Below are 26,923 nucleotides of genomic sequence, written 5' to 3' on the forward strand. Positions count from 1 at the left end.
TTAAACTGGAAGGGTCCCCCAGCTGGACTCATATTTCTAGGATTAAGCATGTTGCTTCTGTTTCAGATAATCCAGTTTATTCCTGTGAACCCATAGAGGACCTGAAGTTTCTCTTTCCTAAAATGCCCGGGAAAGACGCTGGAGAAAGAAAATCCTTACTCCTCTCCACTCTTCCTCTGGGTGGAGCTCATGGACATGGTGTTTCTTAACTCCCATCCTAACTCCACTTTTAATAATTGCCTTGTTACTCATATTTGGCCCTTGTATTTTCAGACTACTGGTGGGAGTCATTTCTTCTAGGCTTCGAGCTTCAAACTTTCAGCTGCTTCTACAGCCTGCAGACTGTGGGACTCAAGGAGACACACACCCTCTAGACTCAGCTGCTGCCATCTTCAGATCCCGTGTTTCCCTTCCTGACATTGATCCCCCAAATGAACTAGGGACATCTCTACTACCATTTTGAAGAAGCTACAGAAGATGAGATCTTCGTCCCTTTTCCCCAAAAGAATTTGGTGGGACTTGTCTCAGGGGGGAATCTGACAAGGGAAACTGAGGCTGGAGACCCTAAAAAGAGTCACTTTCCACATTATCTTGGCCTAGAAGTCAGCCCAACCCCACCTCTGTTAAGTACCACTAATTTACCTTTCTATAGAGTTCAGCTGACACTACTCCACTTAAGCTCTTTATAATTTGAACTATCATTAATCAAACTTTCTATAGCCTTACTGAAGCCTATTCAAACCCAAAAACTCTGTATTGTCTCAAATCATATATACAAGGGTGGGAAGAATGGGCAGGTGGGCAGAACGGACAGAACTCTAATTCCATCCCAAAGTTCTGCTCCACTGAGATCTCTGGATGATTCATAATAAACTTACTTCTACTTTTACTTATAATTTAGTAAATTCTTTTACCTCACCAGCGCCTTGTCTCATCAAAAGCCTGCAAATCCCCAACAAAACCAGGAGGCAGAAATCAGACGTTGCTCTGGATCAGACCCCTTTGAGAGCATTCAAAGTCTGCAAATTTCCAGTCTGTCTCTAAGAGCCTAGAATAATCCAACACTGAAGACACAAATCCAAAAGAAAATGGCTCCAAAATATCTACAAGCAAAAACCACGCATTGGACACAAATTCAATGAAAACTTTGCCTTCACTGACTGCCTATACTTGTCTCAGGAGCCATGAGTATCCCTATAATTCCATCTCTGTAAAGGTCTTTTGTGAGATTATAGAGAAATGAAAGACAGTTTATAATTAAAATTGACACCTCCCACAAAGAACAGCCAAACAACTAAAGGCCAGGTCACTGTCCTATCCTAGGGAGGAGCCAGAACTCTAGTCTAAGCTGACCCTGCACCTAGCTGTAAAGAGGCTAAAATGAGACTGTGGCTTCTGAGCTTGGTGGCAGGAATTGCCCTGGGAGTGGCTGGGACTCCCCTGGGAAAAGTTTCCATGGGGAGAGAACAAATCGAGGATAAAAAGGAGGGACAGGTATGTGATTGTCGGGGCTGAGGCCCTAAGAGGTGGGAAGAATGGAGTGTCTACTGAGGGTGAAGGCTGGCAGGGAGGCAGAAGTAGAGTCTGAGGCTGGAAGGAGGATAGAAAGGACAAGAATCCCCACTTTTTCCACTTTTCTTAATGTTATTTGAGAGAGAAAAGAATCTGGCAGACCTACTAATGGGTAACCCAGAAGGTCCAAGTGTTGGAAGAAGTTGAAATGCCCAGGGGTGCAGATTATTTAATTTTCAGTGTGAACATTTACACCTAGAAATCAGGAAGCATTGCAAATTAGTGCTTGATTGTTTTGTGGAAGGTCTAAATTTAAGAAAATAACAGAAGGAACATTGATAATGCAAATTAAACTTTAAAATGTGTCCTAGTTAAATATTTACCAGCTTTTAGCCTCTAGTCTGGGGATCCCTCGTGTACATATCCCTTATCTTCAATAAACACAAAGCCTTGTTCCCTCTGAGAAGGCACTTGATATATATTCCTCTTCAGCAAGTTATAGGATCCAAAGATGCTAGAAACTGTGGCTTTCTGTTTCTTCTAACCAGCAATCCCTCAAATCAAATAATGGGTTGAATTAATTTTACTTACCAGAAACTGAAATGTGGAATTTAACTGAATTTTCTGAGCATACTGAGGAACTAAGTATAACATCTTTCTGTCAGGCTCTAGTGCAAAGTTTCATTAATTTATGTTGGAGTCCTGGGCTCTGAAAGAGCACACTTCTAACAGATTTTCCCAAGCTGGAAAGTTTTTGCCCAAATGGTATTCATTTTCTTTAGGACCGGTTTTACTAAATTCTGGAAGTCTCATGTCCAGATTGGTTACCAGGTGTTAAATTTTTTTTCCAGCAATTCATTGATTAAGTTGTGGAGTTTCTCTATCTGAAATAGGAGAGGGATTACTCACATCAATGAAATCTTCAATCTTTGAAATATTGATATTTGTGTAGTATAACAGTAAGAGCCTTATTATATGACCATAGCTGGGCTTAGAGATGGACCTTAGAAGATGGGTAGGGAGAGGAGAGTTAGGAAAGGGGTAATATAGCTTGGAACAAAAACTTGTAAGAGAATTGATTTCTGTAATCCAAGAGTTCTGAACCCTTCCTCCCCACCACAAACCTTCACTGACAAGTTGAGTCCCCAGGCCTGGCCACTAAGGTCCTCCCAACTAACCTGGAATAAATGTCTGACCTAATTGTATGGTAAGGATTCTTGTCTGTAGACTATATTATTCTAAAACGTTGAAATTCAGTTACCCCCCAGAATTAGACACAGGGAAACCTAGGTAAGAAAGGGGAATTTCTGTCAGTGTAAAGAATATCAAGATGTTTCCTATTGAGACATCATTATAATCACATAGGTAATATGTTGTATAAATGTAATATATGACATTAATTATGTTGAATATTTTATACAATGTTATATAATATTCAATCTATTATAATCAAGCGAAATTTTTTAAAAGTGCTTAACACAGTGCCTAGTATTCATAGGCACTGTGTAAATAGTTATTCCCTTCTCTTCCTTCCTAAGCCCAGCTGTATCTCAGGAAAATAGATCTCTATGGAAATAAGGAACAGATGCAATTAGGAGGGTGGAATAAATGAGGAGCAACAGGTAGAATATGGAATTCCTCCAAAGTTATGAAACTAAGATCACACTGAACAAGTTCAGAACTAGCTAAGTAGGGGAAAGAGGAAATGCTGAGGGTTATAGGATAAAGTGGTCAGAGCTAGATTTCTCAACAATTCAACCTACTACATATGAGATAATACAAGGCTCTAGATTCCCTTTTAACCTTCCCAGAGTGCAGGCTCCCATTGAAACTCCAAACTTCATTATTTATGAGGCCTAAGTCCTTCATTCCCTCATTCAGATCCAGAGATCACTGAATAAACCCCAGTGTAGAAACATTCTCAAGCTGGGAAGATTCAAAGGGAGGTAAAAGAAAAACTCAAATTGCCAAGGAGGTGAAGACTAGGAAAGCAAAAGATAATTGTAAACTGACATTCAAATACGTATTTTGCAGTTTCACTTTGTCAAGCCCATTGGTAGGGATAAGAGATGGAGCTGCCCCTCAGACCAGCTCTAGCTTTTAAGCAGGCCCAAATCTGTGCCATCCTTGAAACTCTATCATCAGATCCTGCTGTGCTTATTTGATATGATCTGATATCTCTCCTCCCCTGCTCAGCTAAACACTTTCTTTGAAAAAAACATCCACAACAAGTGCTTCTGCTTACTCTTCTCAGTTCTGTGAAGCCTTCTACAATCTGGCATCTGATTTCTTTTCTCTCCTAATTTACTACCAATCTTTAATTGCTTAATCTGACAGCCTCTTCTCCAGCCTCATCTTTCTTGGCCCATCTGAAGTTCTTGACACTGCTGACCACCTTCTTATCCTGGATTCTCTTTTCTCTGGGCTTCTATGACTGACCCTCCTCTGCCTCTGGTTCTGCTTCTGTCTGAGTTTGTGTGTGTGTGTGTGTGTGTGTGTGTGTGTGTGTGTGTGTGTGTGTGTGTGTGTGTGTGTGTCTGTCTGTCTGTCTGTCCTTTATCTCTCTCTTTTTCTCTTTCACTCTCATCTCTTTCTGTCTGATTCCCTGTTTCTGTCTCCGTCTCTCTCTGTCTCTTTCTCTCATACTCTGTGTTTCTCTGTATCTTTCTATCTCTCATCCATCTGTCTCTCTCTGCCTTTTATATCTATTCTCTCATCATTCTCCTTTATTGAACCTTTTATGTTTGCCCTATCCACAAACTGTGAGTGTTCTCCCCAAGATTCTACCCCAAGATTCCTTTCTTGGTTTTTCTTTCTACAGTCTCATTTGAATAGTATCCATGATTGTCCTCTCTAGGCTGATGATTCCTAAATCTATTTATCCAACTCTAATCTCTCCTAAAGTCCTTCACGATTCACCCACTGCCTGTTGAACAATTTGAACTAGAAATGTTATGGTTATCTCAAATTCAAAATGTACAAAACAGAACTTCTCTTCTACCCTTCCCCCCAACTTTCTCCTCTTCTGAACTGCTCTATTATTGTCAAGGGCAGTACCCAAGTTTAGAACCTTGTCCTTGCACTCAAATCTTCTACCCAAATACTCCACATATCTAAACAGTTGCCAAATCTTATAATTTCTTTCTCTACAACAGCTCTTCAATAACTATCCCTGCCTTCACATAACTATCATCTTAGTTCAAACTTCATCCCTTATTGACTGAACACAATAACCTTCAAACTGGTCTTCCTGACTCAAGTCTCTCCTCACTCCAATCTAGCCTCCACACAGCTGCCAAAATAATTTTCCTATGACAGATGTCTGGCAATAAACTTCAATCACTCCTTATTGCCTCTAGAATCAAATACAAAATCATTTGACATTTGAAGCTCTTTACAAAATGGTTTCTTCCTACTTTTCCAATCTTCTTACATTCTACTTTCTTTCCTCCATGCATTCTACAGTCCAGCCATACTAACCTACTTTCTGTTCTTTGCAAAATATACTCCATCTTCCATTATAAATGGAAGTATAAAATCCTTTATACTGGCTATTCCCAATTCTTGGAATGCCTGCGTTCCAAAATCTGACTCTAAGAATACTTGATTTTCTTTAAGACTCCAGTCCAGTGCCACTTCCTTTAGGAGGTCATTCCCCCTTTTCTCCTCCTTTCCTGGTTCTTTTATCTTTTGGTGGCACCCCTTCTAAAATTACCTTCCTTCTACTATGTATTTATTTTATATGTTCTAATATGAATATATATGTGCATGCATATATATATATATATATATATATAAAATGTAGATGCATCTTTGTGTACACATATATGTGTTTCTATATATGTGTGTATGTTTGAATATATATGCATATACATTCTAATGTGACTGATACATAATGAGTATTTAATAAATGCTTATTGGTGAATTGATTTTCTTTCTTATGTGCAAATTCACAGTAAACACTAGAATTTATTTCCTTTCATGTTAAATTTGGGGTACTGGAAGTACAAAAACACAAAGAACAGAGGTATCAATGACCTTGTCACTACTGTTGGTAATTGTTCTAACATAGTAACTATTTTCAATGCCTCTCTTTTGTAAGCATATACAAAGAAAGAGGGAAGAGAAGGAGAAAGAGAGAATATGGAAAAGTCATATAGAGAAACAGGAAAAAAAACAAAAAAACAAAACAAGATCTGTAAGGAAAGAGAGGGGAGAGGGAGAGGGAGCAGGGAGAAAGAGAGAGAAGAAGGGAGACAGAAAGACAGAAACAAGAGAGGAGACAGAAAAGTGTATGTAAAATCAGTCAATAAAATATTAACCCTCTTTTAAATGTTCACTGTGTGGCAGGCAATTTGCAAGGTGCTGAGGCTACAAAGACAAAAATAATGTTGCAGTCCTCAAAATATTTATATTAATTCAATTTTAAAAGCTAATTGACTACTGTATGTCAGGCATTCTGAGAAGTACTTGGGGGATGAAGATTCACTCCTTCATTTTTGGTGCTGAGCCTAATGACCAATGAGAAAATATGCAGACATTATCATAAGCATCCTTGAGATTAATTCCCAGGGTTCCCATAATCCCCATCTACTTTAACATGTATACAATCTCTACTTTCCCTCTCCATTCCTACAGGACAAGCTCAAGAAAATGAAGAGACACTTCTTTATAACTGGTGCTTACACAGGAATGACTAGAGTAAGTTTGAAAATGGGTTGAAAGTCAAAAAAGGGTTAAAGGTCATAACAGAGGTTGAGGAACTGGAAAAGAGCTGGAAAAGATGGCATTGGGGAAGGGCAGACTGTGGAGGGAGCCATAAACTCTGAGGGAAATGGAGAGACAAGAGTTCATCAACCTCTGAGGGTTTGAATTACCATCCTAAAATGAGTTGTGCTCCAGGACCATGAAATAGTTCAATCTTGAGAAGGAAGAAAGCTAGATAAAGTTCCTGTTCTGTGTTTGGGGGATGTTACCATCCCCTCCAAACCATGAAGCTATGCTTTGAACAATATTCCTATGCTGCCATGGGATGAAGATAAATAAGCCCAACTTGATTATATAATTTCCCTCATCAAAGAGAGTAAACCAATTAATCTATTTATATATGACTACACTGGTCTTCAGCTGAGCAGAGATGGCCAGGGAAATGGCATGCAGGGAGCACACTACTGCCAAAAAATGCTACTGATTCAGGTTAATTCTTCAGGTGAAGCAAAATGATACAGTAGATTGATAGAGCACTGGTCTTTGAATCAGGAGAAACTGAATTCTAATTTTGCCTCAGATACTAATCTTTCAGTCTCAATTTTTTTATCTGTAAAACTGGCATAATAATAGCACCTCAAAGGATTGTTTCAAAGATCAAATGAAATAATATAGTAAAATGCATTGCTAACCTTAAGCACCACATAAATGCTAGCTATTAGCTGAAGCTGCTATTTCTCCTTCAAGTTATCCTGACCCTATTTAGCCCAGAGCCCCCTTGACCTTAACTCATTATTTCCAGACTAAAATCACATTTTTCTGCCTAATCATTGGATTCTGTTACCTTTTATATTTCTAACATTAGCTTTTCTATTAGTATAGTTGTTACTTTGATTCTTGAAGTGATCTTTGACTTGTGTTGGACTGTATAGCCTAGTTAACTCTCTCACTTGTTAATTGTCTTCAAATGCCCCGTGGCTTCTGCAGAGCTTGGCTGCCATGGCTAATAATTACTCTACACTCAAAGTGTATCAAAAAAAACCCCAAAACCATAAGAGTTCTGGCAAGTTCTATCATGCTAATAAAGCCCCAGTGATAATTCAAGTCTACTGTTCCAAAAGAATTCTCTTTAATAGACTGACCACCAGGTTATGGATTCTAGAGGGCGATAGGAATCTATGAATAAAAAAAAAGCATAAAATGACCCTCAGTCCTTTGTGAATCCCTTCCATCTAAGCTGTGAGGGTGATGAAGTAGCAGAACATTTGGTTGAAGATGACAAGAATCACAGAATTTGTAGACCACTTATAAATATTAAACTGAATGCAGGTACTTGAAACTAGTCTTTCTCTAGTGGCCAACAATTTAACATACTGTTGAAAGAACTAGACATTCTCATATTGACATTCTCAAAGGAAAGAAAACCAGAAGACAAAAGAAAGGTGCACTAAATGGAGTAGTGACTCCAGATTCCCTTTGGAGAGACAAGCAAAGAAGTTGACATAATCTTATTGTGAAAGCAAAAGCAACAAGGTATATTTGCAATAACTGTATGAGATACAAATAAGACAAAAATTTTACAACCACTCATGTATAGCAGAAGGGCAAAAAGTAGATGCAAAAAAAGTGGAATACATCTCTCATTGTTTTCTATAGTGATTTAGTTTTGTCATCAGTAACAAAGGAATATAACATTTGGACTTTTAACATTTCCATCCTCTATGAGCTATATAAAGTATAGCTCTATGAACTATACAAAAATTGGCACTGAGGAAGATGAAGTTGGAAATAACAATTGGGCCAGATAAAGCATTTTTAAGACCTTTTAGTAAAAAGCCTGCATTAAATTTTTTAAGTGGTGACAGATTTGATTGAAATGGAGAGGTTTGGCACCCCTGCAACCCCTTGGGATTTGGCGCAAGGATGGGGAGTTTTAAGGACTCCCTTCTGGCAGTGTAGAGGTTCTTTGTAAAAGAATTTACAGACCTGAAAACCTAGATTGATAAAAGGGTCTATTATGGGGATTGGAAATAAGGTTAGAAATCCTGACAGAGAGGCACAAAGTCTGGTTAGGGAAATAGGTGAGGATAAAGAGAGGATGGCACTGGAAAGAATATTCCAGTGGACAGAGGCTTTTTGGCATCCCAAGCATAGCATAGCTGGTATGTTTGGACCCTCTGCAAAGAGAGGGTTTTAGTTTGGCTCTTTTATAATGGGAGATTTAGCTGAAGGGAACTCAGAGGTGGAGTCACGGGGTTTCAGCTTGAGCTGGAATTTGAATTGAATTCAATGAGTTTCAGGACTGAGTCTACCCCACCTAGATAACAAGGATGAAATTATTTGTCCCTCGGGGCAGGGTCTCTCACTGAGTCAGAGTTGAAGGAGATTTTCTCCTTTAAGGATGTTTAGAGTTTCAGGGTCTCCTCTTCATCAACAGGCCTGAATTCAACCTAGTTTAGCAGAGAGAGCTGGACAAGTCATTCCAGGCAGGGGCCAGTAGGCTATCTGTGGGCAAAGCTAAGCTGTGGAAGAAAGGTTCTAAAAAAAATCCAATTAAATAATCCCTGAAACATGTTCTGTGATCCCAGCATTGGAGTGATCCCTGAGCTCAATAACAAGAGCAGGGGGGATAAACTCCAGGCAGAATCTATAATAAGGAGAGATCCCAGACCTTAAGTGTTACAAGAGGAAGCTCCCAGACAGAACCTAGTACCAAAGTAGCCTTGTAGTACTTTGAATTAGGTACTTTGAATTAATTGGTCTATTATACTAAAGACTAGGCAGCCTCCATAACAACCCAAACACGGCCCTTTCCCAATGAGCAAATTAAGGATAACTCTGAGTGCTGAGAGGAAACACCTTTATTTGAGAATCACCAAAGAAAATAAACTTCTTCAAGGTTTACTTTCTTCTTTCAAGGATAGTCCCCCCCATAAGGTAAATTCTAAGAGGAAAAAGTGACCTGAACACAAAGATTATGAGAACCCAAAGGAAATGAAACAAAAGATGCAGAACAGAAGAGTTTAAAAATGGAAATATATATGTGAAAAATATAGAAAGATACATATTTTGTTTAATTTTAAAAATGTGTGGGTATAAGTCATTTACATAACAATAAAAGGATAAAAAGCAAATGCCTTCTAATAATTCTATTATCTTTAAAGCTGAAAAAGAGAGGTTAAAATGACAGAGGATCTGTGGATGGTTTTGTTCCATTTTATTAGTCTTAGGAGAAAAGGGGGACTAAAGTAAAGATAAAGGAAGAAAAAGGAAGAGGGAAATCACTGTTGTATAATACAAGTACATAACACAAAGACTTTATAGTCATGGAAGTAGGAGTGGGAGAAGCAAACATCCCATGAACCTTACTTTCATATGAATCATTTGGAGTAATGGTATTAAATGCAAATAGAAATGGAGATAACTATTCTATACATGAGGATCCTTTTGAACCACACATTGATTTAATTTTAAAATTTAATGTTATCTCTATCTTTTTCTATTTTTGCTTATTTTGTTAAATGTGTCCCAATTATGTTTTAATCTGGCTCAAGATGCCTGGGCTATTGTTCAACACTTCTGAGTTAAAGGAAAATCGAATACAATTTTACACATACATCCCTATATAGAAACACTTTAAACTCAACAAGATGAAAGGTAAGGAACAGAGGAATAGTTGAGAGGAATATTTTTGGAGAGGAATTTTAGAGGTAGGACAAAACAAACTTGAATATTGAAATGAGATATGAAAGGAGAATTCAAATTAAAAGAAGAAAGAGTAAAAACTTCTCAATGCTTGAATAGGGTTTTTCACCATGCATTCTAAGGTGTCAATTTTCCTTGTCATTCTTTCTTCCCTGGCTTTTCTTAAGGAAAGGTGAGGTTAGGAGAAAAGATGCAACAGAGAAAAAATAGATTGTTTTACATTTAAGGTTGCAAATTCCCTCTCTTTTGTCATTTCTTATTTGTTAAGAGGGTAGTGTGTACAAAAAAAGAAGCAAAAATTTAAAACTAAGATGGAGGGGAACACACAATTGGCAATAATGAGTTTAAATGAAAATGGGATGAACTCAGCCACAATATTGGGGGGGGGGGGCGGAAATAACAGAATGGATTAGAAAGTAGAATCTGAAAGGGAAGCTGAAACAAATGCTTCAGATGATCTCAAAAAAGCAGAGGTTGAAGTCTAAATAAAACAAAAAGAAATAAGCAGAGTAAATACATTATGCTTAAATATACTATACATAATAAATCAATATCAATACTTAACACATGTATGTAATAATATAACATATTAACTTAAAGGAAAAGTCCATAGAAAAAGAAGAAAAATAGATAGTAAAATAAATAGTAAGGTACCCTAATATGCCCCTTTCTGACCCATGCAAATATAATTAAAAAAATTTTCAAAAGGACCTAAATAGAACTTTAGAAAAATTAGATGTAATCAGTTTCATGTGATTGCTGAATGGTAATAGCTGGAAGTATTATATTGTATCTTTACAAAAATTGGCCATGCATTGGGATCAGATATGTGCAAGATGCTTTCAGAAATACCTGGAAAGACTTACAGGAACTGATACAAAGTAAAATATAATGTGTACAAAGTAACAACAATATTTTATGATGATCAGGGTGAATGATTTAGCTCTTCTCAGCAATACAATCATCCAAGACAACTATTGAAGACTTATGGTGAAAAATGCTATCCACCCAGAGAAAGAACTGCTAGTATCTAAATGCAGATTGAAGCACCCTTTTTAAAACTTTATTGTTCTTAAGGGGTTTAGGAGAGTTTTTTAATCTATGTTTTCTTTTACAACATGGTTATTATGGAAATGTTTTGCATGACTACAAATGTATAATCTATATGGAATTGCTTGCCTTCTTAATGGGAATGGGGGTAGAGAAGGAGGAAGGGAAAAAATTTGGAACCTGAAGTTTTGAAAACAAATGCTGAAGGGCAGCTAGGTCGAGAGGACTTGAGTTCAAATTTTACCTCAGACACTTGACATTTCCTACCTGTGTGACATTAGGCAAGTCACCCTCAATTGCCTCAGCAAGAAAAACAAAAAAACAAAAAATTTGTTTTTACATGTAACTAGGAAAAAATAAAATGTTAAAAAAGAATCAATTTTCAAAAGTTCACCAAAAAATTATTGTAGAAAAGAAGAAATTATAAACATAGCAAGCTAATAACAATGCAGTAAAATTATAACTGACAAAGAGTCTTTAAAGAATTAATAAGTAATTAGAAATTAAAGAACATAATTCTAAAGAATAAGTGAGTCAAAGAACAATTTACAGAAAATTCCATGAAAGTAAATGACTTTTTGATATAGTACTAGGAATGCTAGTTATCATAATAAGAAAAGGAAAGGAAATTGATGAACTAAACATAAAGAGAAAACAAAATTATTACTTTGTGTTAATGATGTGATATAGTACATAGTTAATTAAAAATTAACTAACCACAGAGTCAACTAGAAATTAATTTAAATAATAACTTCAGCAATGTTGCAGCATATAATATAAATCTACATAAAGTATCAGTAGTATTACCTAATAAACCCAGGAGGGAAAACTAGAAAGAGAAACTCCACTCAAAATAACTACAAAATCTAAAAAAAATATTTGGGAGTGTATCTACCAGGTTTACATAGGAACTATATGAATTTCACTATAAAACACTTTGTATAAATAAATTCAAAACAAAATACTTGGAAAAGAATTAACTGTCCATGGATAGGCTGAGCCAATATATAATTAAGATAGCACTACTAACTAAATTGATTAGCCTATTGAGTACTATACCAATTAAATTCCCAAAAAATATTTTGTAGAGATAGAAAATTTTTTTCTTCTGTCTCTGTGAGTCCAAAAGACAGCATTGTGTTTCTGTGATTTGTTGTTTGACCTTTTTATTTTTTAAGATTAGATTATTTTGTTTCCAATTAATTTTTAGTCTATTTTTCTGTGGACCTTTGTTACACATAATTTTTATTTCATCATGATTTGAAAAGGGTGCATTTAATATTTCTTCCTTTATGCATTTGATATTAAGGTTTTTATGTCCTAATATAAGGTCAATTTTTATGTAGATGCCAGGTACAGCTGAAAAAAAGAATATGCCTTTCAATATCCATTCAATTTTCTACCTAACTTTTCTAAAATTCTGTTCACCTCCTGAACTTCTTTATTATTCATTTTGTAGTTAGATTTATTTAGTTCTAAGAGAAGGAAACACTATGCCTCTGTTGTTGCCAGGAGTGAGTCAGAGTTACATAGAGATGTGCTGGAACTAACTCTAATCAGCTTGTGCTTACTGTTAAATTTTTAGTAAAAGCATTTACATCTCTTAAAAAAATTGTCAATCATGATAGATAAAAGCCTGATTTGTTGTTTTGTTGATTTTCTAGGTTTAACAAAGTATTAATGATGCAAATTAAACATAAAAATGTGTGTTCCCATTTTTTTTTCAGAGCATCCAAATTTTTAAAATATTTACCAGTATACCTCTGCATTTCTCAATAAATTTTGCTTAAGACCAGCAGTAATGTATTAAATGACTTAGAGAATGAAGTTATAAGACTGGAGGCCTGGAATACAACAATTACTACCACAAATAACAATAATAATAATAATTGATATTTATATAGAACTTTAAAATTTGCAGATTATTTATTAATCTCATTCGAGCTTCACAATGCCCTTAGAAGTTGGGCACATTGGAAAAAGATACATTAACAGTGTTTCCCTTGTCCTTTTACTGCAACTGCCCTTCCAGTTCCGTTTATTTTATCACATGAATAGCATAGTACTATGATACTGTAATGCTAGACAAACTGAAGCAAGATAGAGATTAGAGAGTATTTAATAATTTATTTAAAAGGGAGAGATTTACTAAGTCCAAATGGATCTATGGTTTGGTTCCAGGGCTGAATGAGACTATCATCTCCAAGAATCCAGCAAACAATGTGAGTTCTCAATGATATATATATATACATATGGCTCAGACACAGGGGATAGACTGAGGTAGAGGCAGAGTCAGGGTGATGAGAGCTGGAACAGGACTCTGATGGAGTAGGGTGAGCCACCGGGCAGGGGGATGACATAATGGAGGGAGATGAGGAGAGGCATCGTAATAAATAAAACAGTATCAGATATTCTGATAGCTTGGGATGGGGAGAGGCATTCTGATATTCTAAAACATAAGATCTTTTATCCTTATCAAATATTCTGATTAAAAAAGAGGGGTAGTTTCCCAGGACTGAGCAGACAATTATAAACTGAAGCAGAACACTTGGGGAAACCAAGGCAGAATGAGTCAGGATAATTAGGGAATCTGAGTCAGGACAATAAAAGAAATGGTGGCATAACAATACAAGACCCAAATTTTCACCAACCCTTCTTCCCCCTCCCTTAAAATTATCACTGTTTGTTTTGGGACCTCACATCCACTAAGGGAAGCATCTTTCATTGCTTTTTGACTCCAGCTTTGATTCTTGGAATTTCCCCACATCAAAAACAGAAATCCCCTTCAAGTCAGAACTTCTAATATTCTGCTAATGATAAGGGGTGACTCATCTCCCCAAATCTAACATTGAACTTGTCTTCTTACTTCTCAGATAAATGATAATATTAGTCAAGTTATTATAGTTTCACGTGAATCTATGATGCACCATTTGAATAGCTCTAAGAAAGGAAAAGAAGAAAAAAGACAAAGAAAGGTAAGAAACCTGAAAATTATTTCTCTTTGATATGTTTTCCAGTTCAGTTTTTTATACAAAATATATTATATTTCCTTCTTTTTTTTCAATCTTTTGACTGTAATATTTGTTTATTGTTTCATGGAGTCATTAATTTTGGCCTATTCTAATTTTTCAATTAATCTGTCCCCTGAGTAAGGTTTTGTATCTCATGTGCTATGCTATTCTCTTTCCAAGTTTTTCCTTCATAGCTCTCATTTCTTTGTCAATTTTTTTCCAGTAGTACTTTGCTTTCATTTTTTTTAAATTATAGCTTTTTATTTACAAAATATATGAATGGGTTATTTTTCAGCATTGACAGTTGCAAAACCTTTTGTTCCAATTTTTTCCCTTCTTCCCCCCACCCCCTCCCCCAATGGCAAGTAGATCAATACATGTTAAATATGTTAAAGTATATGTTAAATACAATATATGTATACATGTCCATATACTTATTTTGCTTCACAAAAAGAATTGGACTTTGAAATAGTATACAATTAACCTGTGAAGGAAATAAAAAATGCAGGCAGACAAAAATAGAGGGAATTCTATGTAGTGATTCACACTCATTTCTCTGAGTTCTTTCGCTGGGTGTAGCTGGTTCAATTTATTACTGTTCTATTGGATTTGCTTTCATTTATAAGAATCATTTTTCAGCTCTTGATAGGAATTCTAATTGACTTCTGCTTAAGTTGAGTTTTTACTTTAGGATTTTTTTGAAGCTGTTTTGAAGTCATCTTCTTCTGAATTTTTGCCTTAGACAGCTATTCCCATAATACAGGGATATATTGATGATGGGTGGGATTCTTTTTGTTTGTTTACTCATTTTTCCATCTTTATTTTCCAAATTGGTATTGTCGGGAATATTGCACTTGTGGAGGGAATTTTTCAGTCTCACTTGGTTCTGTTTTGTATTCTTTTGTACCTAGTTTCAACTGTCTCTGCTTGACTACTATATTCTTCAAGGATATCAGAATTAAATCAAGTTGGGGACCTACAAGGCTTTAGTGTTCCCAAAGTTGTATAATCCAGGGTGAATTCTGACCTAAACTTTGCTAGCTCCTGTTCTGGGTTTAATTATGAGAAATATGACTGAGAACTTTCTTTTGATTAGAATTCCAATAAATTGCTACCAGACTAAGCCACTATCAACTAGCTAAAAAAGCTCTACATGTTCAGAACTGTAAGATCCTCACTTAAACTCCCCACCTAACAAGGTTCCCCTGTAGGCTTCACACTAGCCTGGGAGTTGGATTTGAGACCTCACCCAGTTACTGGAGTCAGAGCCACACAGCCATTTCTCACTTCTGTTCTTGCTCTTTGTCCAGAAGGCAAACTCAGTCCCACAACTTCTCATTTCTTTAATCCAATTCTGGGATGTAATCTACAGAGCAACCAGTTGGCCTCTGTTCCTGAACATAAATAAATCAGATCCTAAGCAGCATCAAACCTTTTTGTGATAAATTAAAGATTTCTTCTTGCTCCATTTCATAGTCCCAGACCCTTATTCAGTTCTTTTACTAGAAGAGTACACATGAGCCCTCCTAGCTAGCCTCCATCTCAGTGTTTTCTTTTCTTTTTTTTTTTTTTTTCTGAGGCTGGGGTTAAGTAACTTGCCCAAGGTCACACAGCTAGGAAGTGTTAAGTGTCTGAGATCAGATTTGAACTTGGGTCCTCCTGAATTCAAGGCTGGTGCTCTATACACTGCACCACCTAGCTGTCCCCAATCTCAGTGTTTTCTAATGTCTTTATCTCCTTATGCTGACTGGAGCTGGAGAAACAACCTGTAGAGGACCAGGAAGTAAGAGTCCATTTCAGGTTTTGAAATCAACAGTACTTGGCTCACTGATTCCCTTTCCAATAAACATTTGTCCAGACAGACTGGTTTAATATGTTGATTAAAGAATGCCTGTGAATGGAACAAAATGCTAACTCAAAAACATACCTTTGAACTTAGAACAGGAAAAAGCATTCCACAATGGATTATAAAAGACATTTGGGAAAAATGTATTGAAGATATTGATATGATAATTTTGCTCTGATGTGTATGTATCACAACTATTTACAATTCTAAGTAGCCAAAATCTTCCTCTAACTATTTGCATTTCAGTGCATTAGGCTTGTTAAAGTTGATACAGGAATATCAAAGAGTGTATTATGTATTGACTCTATAAGCTTTGGAAATATAGATATATATTTGTCTCTCTGACCAATAAATTTGAAGACTGCATAAGTCAATCTTCCGCCTATCCCTCTGCTTCACACACCCTTTGTCACACATTGGAGCTGGACGTCAACAATTCACTATGACTTTTTCTCAGATTTCTTGATAAGGATTTAATCTGATATGTTCTAGGTTTTTATAGAACAATTGTATGGAAGAGCTATGCCTGTACTGCTTTCTTCCACTCTTGTCATTTTTGCTAACTTCCATATATGAGATGCAAAAGGAAACCAAGGACCACACATCTTAGAACTTGGGTCTCAGAGAACAAGGTTACTGGCTTCCACCTTGGGCTTTAGAGAAGGAAGGAGAAGGCTTGTTGGATATGTTACAGTGGAAATTCTTCATGTGTATGAGTAAGCCATCAAATTCTATGATTCTGTAATTCTATCAGAATCACCCAGCTTTGTCTGAAACATTAACAAGGCCTTGTTGAAAGCAAAAATAATCTGATTTTTGGACATTGTGGAAATTAAAATGTAAGTTATTGATGAGGTTTAGAATTGAGGGTGTGTAAATAAAATTAGGGTTTGAGGTCTAGTGGCAGGTTCGGGCTACAAGGAGTCAAATAGAGCTCCCCTGCAACCCCTTTGGATTCAGCGCAAGGATACTGAATGAGATGAGGTGAGATCTTTCAAGACAGTTGTGAAAATCGAGTAAGGCTTCATCTACTTCAGAGTTTGAGTAGGCCTGAAGGACTGTGAACATTGAGTCAAGGGCATAATTGCATTCCCCTCCCATGATATCATCTCCCTATTTCAGCCAAATATGGGCAACTATGTACTTATTGGTCAAGTTCAATTTCATGGGCAGATCTCGAGTTTAGAATGTAAGATTCTCAGCCAATGAGGAGGAGGGTCAGTGGGGGGAGGAGGTGTTTTGTGTTAGGAATTAAAGGGGCTGTCCTGCCCACAGGAGGCGCTTCCTCTCTTCGATTGTCTGCTCGAAGGGTGGGGCGCCCTTCTAGTGAGAATGTACAATAAACTTTGCTTTTCTCTAGAGCTCTCTCCAGCTTTTTCATTAAATGGTGACCCCTCACCATTTCCATACCACACAATACAGAGTTAAATGAGGTCTAGTGGCAGCTCAAGAGTCCCCTGTAAAGGAATTTACAGACCCAAAAACCTAGATTGATAAAAGAGGTTTATTATGGGGTTTGGAAGTAAGGTTAAAAGGTGTTAGGTAAAGAGAGGAGGGCACCACAACCAGGGTTCCAGTGGGTAGAAATCCTTTGACATGCCAGGCGTGGCATGTTTGGGACCTCTGCAAAGAGAGGACTCCAGCTTGGCTCTTTTATAATAGAGGGCTTTGGCTACAAGCTGAAGGGGGCTTATAGGTGGAGTCCCAGGTTGGCTCCAGGCTGGGTTTGAGCCAGGATTAGAATTTGAATTGAATTCAATGAGTTTCAGGACTGAACCAGATAACAAAGATGAAACTGTTTGTCCTTAGGGTGGAGTCCCCTCCCTGAGGCAGAGTCCAAGAAGATTTTCTCCTTTAAGGATTTTTCAGAGTTTTGGGGTTTCCTCATTATTTTTAGGAAATAATCAGTAAGCATTTATTAATTAAGCACTGTGCTAAGTGCTAAGAATAACCTTTCAACTTCCCAGTGGAAACCTCCTAAAATTCCAATAAATTAGAGTAGGGTAGGAATTTTGACCTGAGAATTCTCAATCTTTTCTTACCCCAAAATACTATCCACCCCTATCTCTCTCTTCTTATTAATAGGTAGGGAATTAAAGAAGAAGACTAATAGAAATAGTGTTGGATTTGGGAACAGAAGGTCTGGAGCTTTGTGTGACTTCAGACAAGTCATTTAATCTCTCTGAGCCTGAATTTTCTCATCCATGAAATACAGATAATAATAGTTCCATTATCTGCTTTGCAGAATTACTATGAAGTATCTCAGTATTAAGTGAAATATGCAAATTTTTCGTGTTCATGAAAGCTTTTATATCATTAAATTCGTGTCCACATAATGGTGGACACTCCTTCCTTGTGGTTTGGGTCATTATCCATTTATGCATTCTCATCATGAGCAACCTTTTGTCCATGCCTTCCCATTAATCATCCATATAGGACATACTCCAAGCAGTAAAGACCTTTCTCTAGATATTTTGAGATTCTATCTATTAAACCACATTGCATATATATAAAATATTTGGGCATATACATGTATATATAATATGTGTATGTATGGAAAGTGAGATAAGAAAATATCTACAATCAACCAACAAGCATTTATTATATGATTACTGGCTAAGTGCTGGGGATGCAAAGTAAAAAAATGAAGCAGTCCTAGGCCTCAGGGAACTTACAGTCTATCAGGGTAGACAACATTATACTAATAAGCAGATAAAACATAAGTATAAGAGTATGTATGCACACCCTTCACCGTTGAGGAAGAATGGGTTGGTAATAAAAGTTGTGATCAGGATGTGCTAGAGGAAATGGGATAGGAAAATAAGATAATAAAGTAATGTACTCTCACTCTCTGTAAGAAATGCTACCTCAGTACCATGGCCTCCTAACATCTTCCCTCTTTCTTTCCCTTTAACAGACTGATTCCTACAAAAAGTCTCTAAGTACTGTGAACCTTCCAAGAACCATCCTCCTCCAGTTGCTTAACCAGACAGAGGTAAGGGACTCCCTAGCCATCTCAGCTCAAGCTGTGCCTCACAAACCATGCTTAGGCAGAAATACCCCAGACTCCATGACTTGAAGGGGAAAGTGACCCAGTGATTCCTGCCAGGACTCCTGAAACAATCACAAGCAGTCAAGGAAAACACAGCAGAAAGGCTCTTTTACCTCCAAACTTACAAATTTTGTGACCTTAAGGAAATCACTTAAATTGCCTGGTTTGTTACCTGTAAACTGAAGAGGTTGAACTCAGTGAATTCTGTGAAGTCCTATCCTATCCTATTTCTTTATAGTCCCTTGTCATAGTTAGACATGGCCACTATCTTTCCATTTTCATTCATGTGCACACCTGACTAGGTACACATGGCATAAATTACCTCTGGACATGTCTTTTGTTTGCTGGGCATAGTTAGTTGGAAAATCTGGTCTTAAGGAATCATAACCACAGTGCTACTTCACTAAGAGGTATCATTACAGAATATCAGGGGTACTGGACTTATAGGTTCAAATCCTACTTTAAACATGAGCTGTGTGACTCTGGATAAATCACTTACTCCCTTTGTATCTGAGATTCTCATCTGTAGAATAGTGGTTTCTAAGGTCCCTCTCAGATCTAAATACATGATTGTATGCAGGAAGATAAACAGTATCCAGGGAATTCAAAGAAGAAGGAGAAAGTAGAAAAGAGACACTCTGAAAAAGAGTCAAGCCAATAAAGAGAAAATCCAGATGTATCCAATATGTTAAGATACTCCCAGTTTGGACCTGATCTCCTACTAAGAGGGAGAAGCAAAGAAAATAAAAGAGGGGGAAGGCAGAAAAGAAAGAAAAAATGCAGGAGGGCAGACCTACTTCCTTCCTTTTCTTTTAATATCAAGATGGCAAACTAAATTACAGTACTTAAAGAATTTCCCTGCTTCTATGGACTTTAAAATGATATCTAGAAAATGGCATGGATCTAAAAGGACTGAATAGGAGAACAGAACATAGAGCATGTTTGACAACAGTGGTGGAGCTGGTGATCTGCAGGATTGATATGCTTCTGCCCATGAAGGGAAAGCTCAACCAAACCCTCTCTAACTGTCAGCCTTCTTTCAATGTACAGACTAGGAATAGGAGCTCAGAAATGGATTTTGTTAATTGGAATCTAAATGCCAGCATTATCAGAGATCTCTGTGATGGCTGCTGTGAAGAGAGCAAGAAAGAGAAGCCAAATCTAAGCAGGAGATCAAGAGAAACATCAAAGGTAAGAATAACCTCAAAAACAAATATTTCAAAGCATTGTTGGAAGGGAAAGGAAAGTGAGGCAAGAGAGCAGAGAACCAGAATGCTAAAGTCACAACTTCTAATGTTTTTCTCCCTATCTTATATTTAAGTCATTCATATTTATTTTGTGTGAATTTTATGTATCTTTCTTTCTGCATCTGCTATGCACATGTTATCTCCCCTGATAGAATGTAAGCTTCTTGAGATCAGAAATTGTTATATATTTAAGCCTTTGTTTCCTTAGAGGCAAACATCAACAACTTGCATATAGTAGCTGCTAATTAATTATTTGTTTGACTGGGATCATATAGTCCAACTCCCTCATTTTACAAAACCCTTGAGAAGTGAAATATCTTGCTAAAAACACAAAACTAGTCATTTTGGGAGCTAGAATCCAAATGTAGCCCTGTATTTTTCCCAGGTTTGATTTTAGAGATAATTCAGGAGACTTCAAAGGTCCTTTCCATATACACTATCACTCCACATTAATGGGCAAAGAAGGAAATATGCTATACCAAAGCATGGCTAGAACATAGGAGCTTTTAGTGTGGAGAGTAGAGAGGAAGGAAAGGAGGAATGAGTGAATCTTATTTTCATCAAAAATGTTTCAAAGAGGAAATAACAAACATTCAATATGGGTATAGAAATCTATCTTGTTCTGCAAGAAAATAGGAGAGGGATGCAATACAAAAGGGAGGGAGGGTGATAGAAGAGAAGGCATATTGAGGGAGGGAGTGACCAATAGCAAAACACTTTTGAGGAGGGACAGGGTGAAAGGAAAGAGAGAATAGAATAAATAGGGGGAAATACAGTTAGCAACAATAACTGTAAAAATAATTTTGAAGCAAGTTTCTCTGATAAAGCCTCATTTCTCAAACATAAAGGAAACTATGTCAAATTTATAAATAACTAGAGTCATGCACCAATGATAAATGATCACAAGTTTAATGACTTAACCAGAGTCACATAGCAAGGAAGTGTCTGAATTTGGATTTAAACTCAGGTCTTCCTGACTTGAGGCGGAGTGCTCTATTCACTATATCAGTTACCCTGAAAAGTTGGAAGAGAAAAAATGAGAGAGTGGAGGACTTTGGGGATGAGGGTGGGAAGGAGATGTATCTGAAATTCAGGTCCCAGGATATATAGCTGGATGAGAATAACTAGAGGCTCTACCAATTTACCTAAACTCTTCAGCTATCAGAAGAGTTGTATCAACAAGGACATTCTCTCAGGCTCTTTCTTTTTCCACTGGTCTAGGTTCCCTCCTTTAGCTTCCATCTCTGCTCTCTTTTCCTTCAGTAGCAATATCTTTCCCTCAAGTTATCAAAGTTCAGCTTAGATATCTTCCCCTTCCCCCTAAATTCCTATAATAATATGAATAATCCCTAGCATTTATATGGTTTTAAGGCTTGCCAACATTTAAATCTCAAAACAACTCTTGAAAGTAGGTGTTCTCATTATCCCCATTTTACAGATGGGAAAATGAGACTCAGACAAGTTGAGTGATTTGTCCAAGTTAAAACAGCTAGTAAATGAGACAGGATTCAAACTCAGGTCTTGCTGGCTGGAAGCCCAGCATTCTATCCATTATGCCCATGGATCTCCTAACAATCCTTTCCTCATTCTGTCTTGACAAAACAAGATTCCAAAATATCCCAGGGATAATTCTACATTTAGAATGCCCTTGTTCCTCTCTCTCTCAAACATTTGTCTTTTGTCCAACTCAATCCCAATTGCTAGAAGGACTCATGTTCCAGCTCAAAGTTAGTCCGGCCCACAATGGTTTCTCCTTCACCGAAGTCCTGTAGCACACAATTTAATCTTTAATCATCCTCTGCTTGGTGGGGAGGAGAGGGTAGGCACATACTGCCTTCCCATCTAAACTGAAAATCAAGATAGGACCTTCTACTTTTCTACATCCCCTTTGAGCTAAGAAGGCAAAGTGTTCAGTAAGTATTGATTGATTTGAATTACAGCATCCCAGGAAGAGAAAACCTGGTCCATGGACAATTTTTGGTAGGCTGGCTCCCCCACCTGAAAACAGTTCCATCAATGTGGTAAGGAGGAATTAGTGATGATGAAAGGAAAAATAAAGGGGAAAGATGAAGCTAAGAATAGAAGGGCCCCAATTTGCTTTTCCTATGGGATTGTTGACCACCCACAGCTGGGTAGCTAAGTGCTATGGAACTATGCCCAGAAAGTTACTAAATTTGTCAAACTCTATACTACTACTAGGTCTATAACTCCAAGAAATCAAAGGAGGGAAAAGGATCTACACATACAAAAATATTTTTAGCAACTCTTTTTGGAGTAGCCCCAAACTAGAAACTAAGGGTTAGCTTCTAGTTAGAATGGCTAAACAAATCATATTACATGAATATAATGGATCAGAAAAACGCTCCAAATTAAGTTTTTATTTATTACCATTACTTTACAGATAAGGAAACTGAGGCAAGGAGAAATTAAATGACTTGCCCAGTCACACAGGTGGTAAACATCTGAGGCTACATTTGAACTCAGGTCTACCTAGTATACCACCTAGCTCTCCTAAAGAATCTGAAAAGGAATGGGAGGGTAGGGGATCTGGGGGAGTTAATGGGAAGGAGGGAGAAGGGGATAGGAAACCTGAAGTTAGGCAGCCTATGTTTTCCAAGTCAAGGGTAATGAGACCTCTGGAATAGGATATGCAGCAGAACTGATAGAAGAAGATCTGGACAGCAAGAAATACAAAGAGAAATTCCACTTCAAACAAATGTTAAGAGTATAAAATTATTTGGGAATCCATCTACCAAAGAATAGTCAGGAATTATATGAAAAAAATTATGAAACACTTGCCACAAAAATAAAGTCAGATTCAAATAATTGGGAAGACATTCAGTGTTCTTGGATAGGCCGAGCGAATATAATAAAGATGACAATACTCCCCAAACTAATCTATTTATTCAGTGCTATACCAATCAGACTCCCAAGAAACTATTTTAATGACCTAGAAAAAATAACAACAAAATTCATATGGAAGAATAAAAGGTCGAGAATTGCAAGGGAACTAATGAAAAAAAAGTCAGAGGAAGGTGGTCTAAGTGTACCTGATCTAAAGGTATATTATATAGCAGCAGTCACCAAAACCATTTGGTATTGGCTAAGAAATAGACCAGTTGATCAGTGAAACAGATTAGATACAAAGGACAAAAAAGGGTACATCTATAGCAATCTAGTCTTTGACAAACCCAAAGATACCAACAAAGGGATAAAAATTAATTATTTGGAAAAAACTGTTGGGAAAACTGGAAATTAGTATGGCAGAAATTAGATATGGATCCACACTTAACACCATATACCAAGATAAGATCAAAATGGGTCCATGATTTAGGCATAAAGAGTGAGATCATAAATAGATTAGAGGAACAGAGAACAGTCTACCTCTCAGATCTGTGGAGAAGGAAGGAATTTATGACCAGAGGAGAACTAGAGATCATTACTGATCACAAAATAGAAGACTTTGATTACATCAAACTAAAAAGTTTCTGTACAAACAATACTAATGCAAACAAGATTAGAAGGGAAGTAACAAATTGAGAAAATATTTTTACAGTTAAAGGTTCCGATAAAGGTCTCATTTCCAAAATATATAGAGAACTGACCCTAATTTATAAGAAATCAAACCATTCTCCAATTGATAAATGGTCAAAGGATATGAACAGACAATTCTCAGATGATGATATTGAAATTATATCCACTCATATGAAAGTGTTCCAAATCACTACTGATCAGAGAAATGCAAATTAAGACAACTCTGAGATACCACTACACACCTGTCAGATTGCCTAAGATGACAAGAACAAATAATGATGAATGTTGGAGGGGATGTGGGAAAACTGGGACACTGATGCATTGTTGGTGGAGTTGTGAAAGAATCCAACCATTCTGGAGAGCAATTTGGAACTATGCCCAAAAAGTTATCAAACTGTGCATACCCTTTGATCCAGCATTGCTGCTATTGGGCTTATATCCCAAAGAAATACTGAGGAGGGGAAAGGGACCTGTACGTGCCAAAATGTTTCTGGCAGCTCTTTTCGTAGTGGCCAGAAACTGGAAGATGAATGGATGTCCATCAATTAGAGAATAGTTGGGTAAATTATGGTATATGAAGGTTGTGGAATATTATTGCTCTGTAAGAAATGACCAGCAGGAGGAATACAGAGAGGCTTGGAGAGACTTACATCAACTGATGCTGAGTGAAACGAGCAGAACCAGGAGATCATTATACACTTCAACAACGATACTGTATGAGGATGTATTCTGATGGAAGTGGATATCTTCAATATAAAGAAGATCCAACTCACTTCCAGTTGATCAATGATGGACAGAAACAACTTCACCCAGAGAAGGAACACTGGGAAGTGAATGTAAATTGTTAGAACTACTGTCTATCTACCCAGGTTACTTATACCTTCGGAATCTAATACTTAATGTACAACAAGAAAATGGTATTTACACACATATATTGTATCTAGGTTATATTGTAACACATGTAAAATATATGGGATTGCCTGTCATCAAGGGGAGGGAGGGGATAATTTGGAAAAATGAATACAAGGGATAATGTTATTTTTAAAAAATTACTCATGCATATATAATGTAAAAAAAATTTATAAATAAAATTTAAAAAAAAAAAAAAGAAGAAGAAGATCTGGCCAACGAGGTTGGGACTGGAAAAGGAGGAGGCAGGCTTAAGGAGGAAGGATTTGGGCAAAGAAGAGGGAGAGAAATCTTGGGGTAGGAAGGACTTACGGTCATATCTCTGCAGCTCTTCAAAGCTCGAGTCTGGAGCGATATAAAACGTTTGATTTGGTGATTTGCAAACCCTTTCTGACTGCTTGCTTGAGTTTGGTACTTTGGTTTCTCTGAGTTCTAAGGGAACCAGAGGGGAAGTGTGGACATATCCTTATATATAAATAGAATTGTCGGCCACTGCTATTCTATGATATGAGGGACTCTACAAACATCAGCCCCAACCCAAAAGTGTAACTTCCTTAGAATCATAATTACACAGTTGAAAGGAATGCTCAAGATCATATTAATTAACTTCCTCATTTTACAAATGAAAAAAAAAAAAAAAACAGATCTTGAGGGGAGGAGTGAACCAGCCATGTTCACACAGAAAAGTCAGGATTCTCTAACTCCAAATCTTCAAATCCATATTCCACAAATCTCTCCTTATTCCCCTTTTTCAGAACATATTTGTTATTCAATAATGTCCAATTCTTTGTGACTCTTTTTGGTTTTTTTCTTGACAAAGATACTGGAGAAGTTCACCATTTCATTCTCCACCTCATTTTACAAATGAGGAAAGTGAGACAAGACTTGCCCAAGATCATACAGCTAGTAAATATCTGAGGCCAAATTTGAACTCAGGAAAATTAATCTTCCCAACTTTAAGCCCAGTACTCTATCCATTGCACCACTGCTCAGATGGAGCACCAAGGTGGTGGTGGTGGTGGGGGGGGGGTGATGATTTTTCGTGCTTCCTAACTTTCTTTCTGCTTAGTTCTTTGCTTCTTCTCAAATCCTCAAGAAAATCATTGTCCATTCTCTTCAGGTGATGATGATGTTTCATAATGACACTCATAGTGGCTTTCAAGTTGAGGAAGTCACACAACAGGTATGGACATCCTTTCCTAAGTGCCAAAGTGGGAATATCTGGGTCTTCTGAAGGAGCTTTGACAAGTGGCCGGCATGTGGGAGGGCTTGTGAAAGTCAGGTATTCTAACCTGCCTGAAATTCTTCCCTTACCCTCTCCTCTCCCACCAGGCTGAGGACCTCAGAGGAGGGTGGTGTTCTGTGTGCTGTGAAGAGGATGAAAGCCTCCAGGCCCTTGAGAGAAGAGAGGGAGAAGAAATTGGAGAAGTGTCTCCTGCATGAGTAAGAAATCTAGTAGCAATGATCATTGTGATCAGGTCCTAGGGAACCCTGGTTCCAGAGAAATGAAATTTACTCACCTTTCTGCAATTTCCTGTGAAACCAGAGGGCAGTTTGATCTGACTTAGTAAATTCCCTATAGAAATCTTTCCTGTCTCCTCCCTAAGTCAATGTTCCAATCTAGGCCCCTATCTTGAAGGTTACAAGCTTCCTAGCCATATTTTAAGCCCTGTGAGTAATACAATGTAGTCCCTGCCTTCAAGAAGTTTGCAGTTTAGATGGGGAGCTAAGGCACTACAACTCTGAAACAGAGAACATTATATACTATTTAAGCAAGAGCCAAAGGAGTCGCAACTTCCGAAACATTCTGAAAACGCCTAAAATGGCCATGTCAATTGCTGTGGAATTCCAAAAGGTGGGAGGAGTATGGAATAGAAATAGTGAGAAAAACAACCTGATTATAATAATGTTTGCACATTTGATGAGGAGAAATGAGACAGAATAGAGTCAAGGAGACTTGGATTCAAGTCTTAGTGAGTATGGACAAGTCATTTGACCCCTTGGTATCACAAGGCAACTTTAAGACTCTTAAGCTACAGATAATATCTAGTCTGAATCTCTCCCTTCAGAGAAAACTTCCATACCACAGATGAAATCCTAGGTCAGAACCAAAGATAGATAGGTAGAGTCTTGATGTCAGATTGAGCAACTGGACTTGATGGCCAAGCAAAGGGAAGTTACTGCCTGGTGGATATCCAACTGAACTCTTCTTTTACTTTCAGACCTAATACTATGCCCAGCAGGAACAGAGCGCCACTACAAGAAATATTTTACTTAAACTGAAGCATATATTTGGGAAATAAAAGATCCTGTGTCCTATTCCCTCCGGGTAGCAGCAGGAACCAGTCAC

General features: G+C 37.3%; 1 protein-coding gene across 1 annotated transcript; it reads left to right on the plus strand.

The window, feature by feature from the left end:
- The first annotated feature begins 1,372 nt into the window (after positions 1-1,372).
- Positions 1,373-26,923, plus strand: LOC141542871 (uncharacterized). The gene is made up of 8 exons (XM_074267546.1): positions 1,373-1,494; positions 6,151-6,213; positions 13,848-13,949; positions 18,749-18,826; positions 19,934-20,074; positions 25,694-25,756; positions 25,906-26,016; positions 26,796-26,923. Exons 1-7 carry the CDS (start codon positions 1,381-1,383, stop codon positions 26,014-26,016), a joined length of 672 nt encoding a protein of 223 aa, XP_074123647.1. The 5' UTR covers positions 1,373-1,380; the 3' UTR covers positions 26,796-26,923.

Source organism: Sminthopsis crassicaudata, chromosome 5 (assembly GCF_048593235.1).
Source record: "Sminthopsis crassicaudata isolate SCR6 chromosome 5, ASM4859323v1, whole genome shotgun sequence".
NCBI lineage: Eukaryota > Metazoa > Chordata > Mammalia > Dasyuromorphia > Dasyuridae > Sminthopsis > Sminthopsis crassicaudata.

Bases quoted from the DNA above. Each gene is read 5' to 3' on its own strand.
- LOC141542871 (XM_074267546.1), top strand. From the start codon at position 1,381: ATGAGACTGTGGCTTCTGAGCTTGGTGGCAGGAATTGCCCTGGGAGTG. The intron at 1,495-6,150 runs GTATGTGATTGT...CCATTCCTACAG, and splicing joins AGGATAAAAAGGAGGGACAG to GACAAGCTCAAGAAAATGAA. The intron at 6,214-13,847 runs GTAAGTTTGAAA...CTTACTTCTCAG, and splicing joins CTTACACAGGAATGACTAGA to ATAAATGATAATATTAGTCA.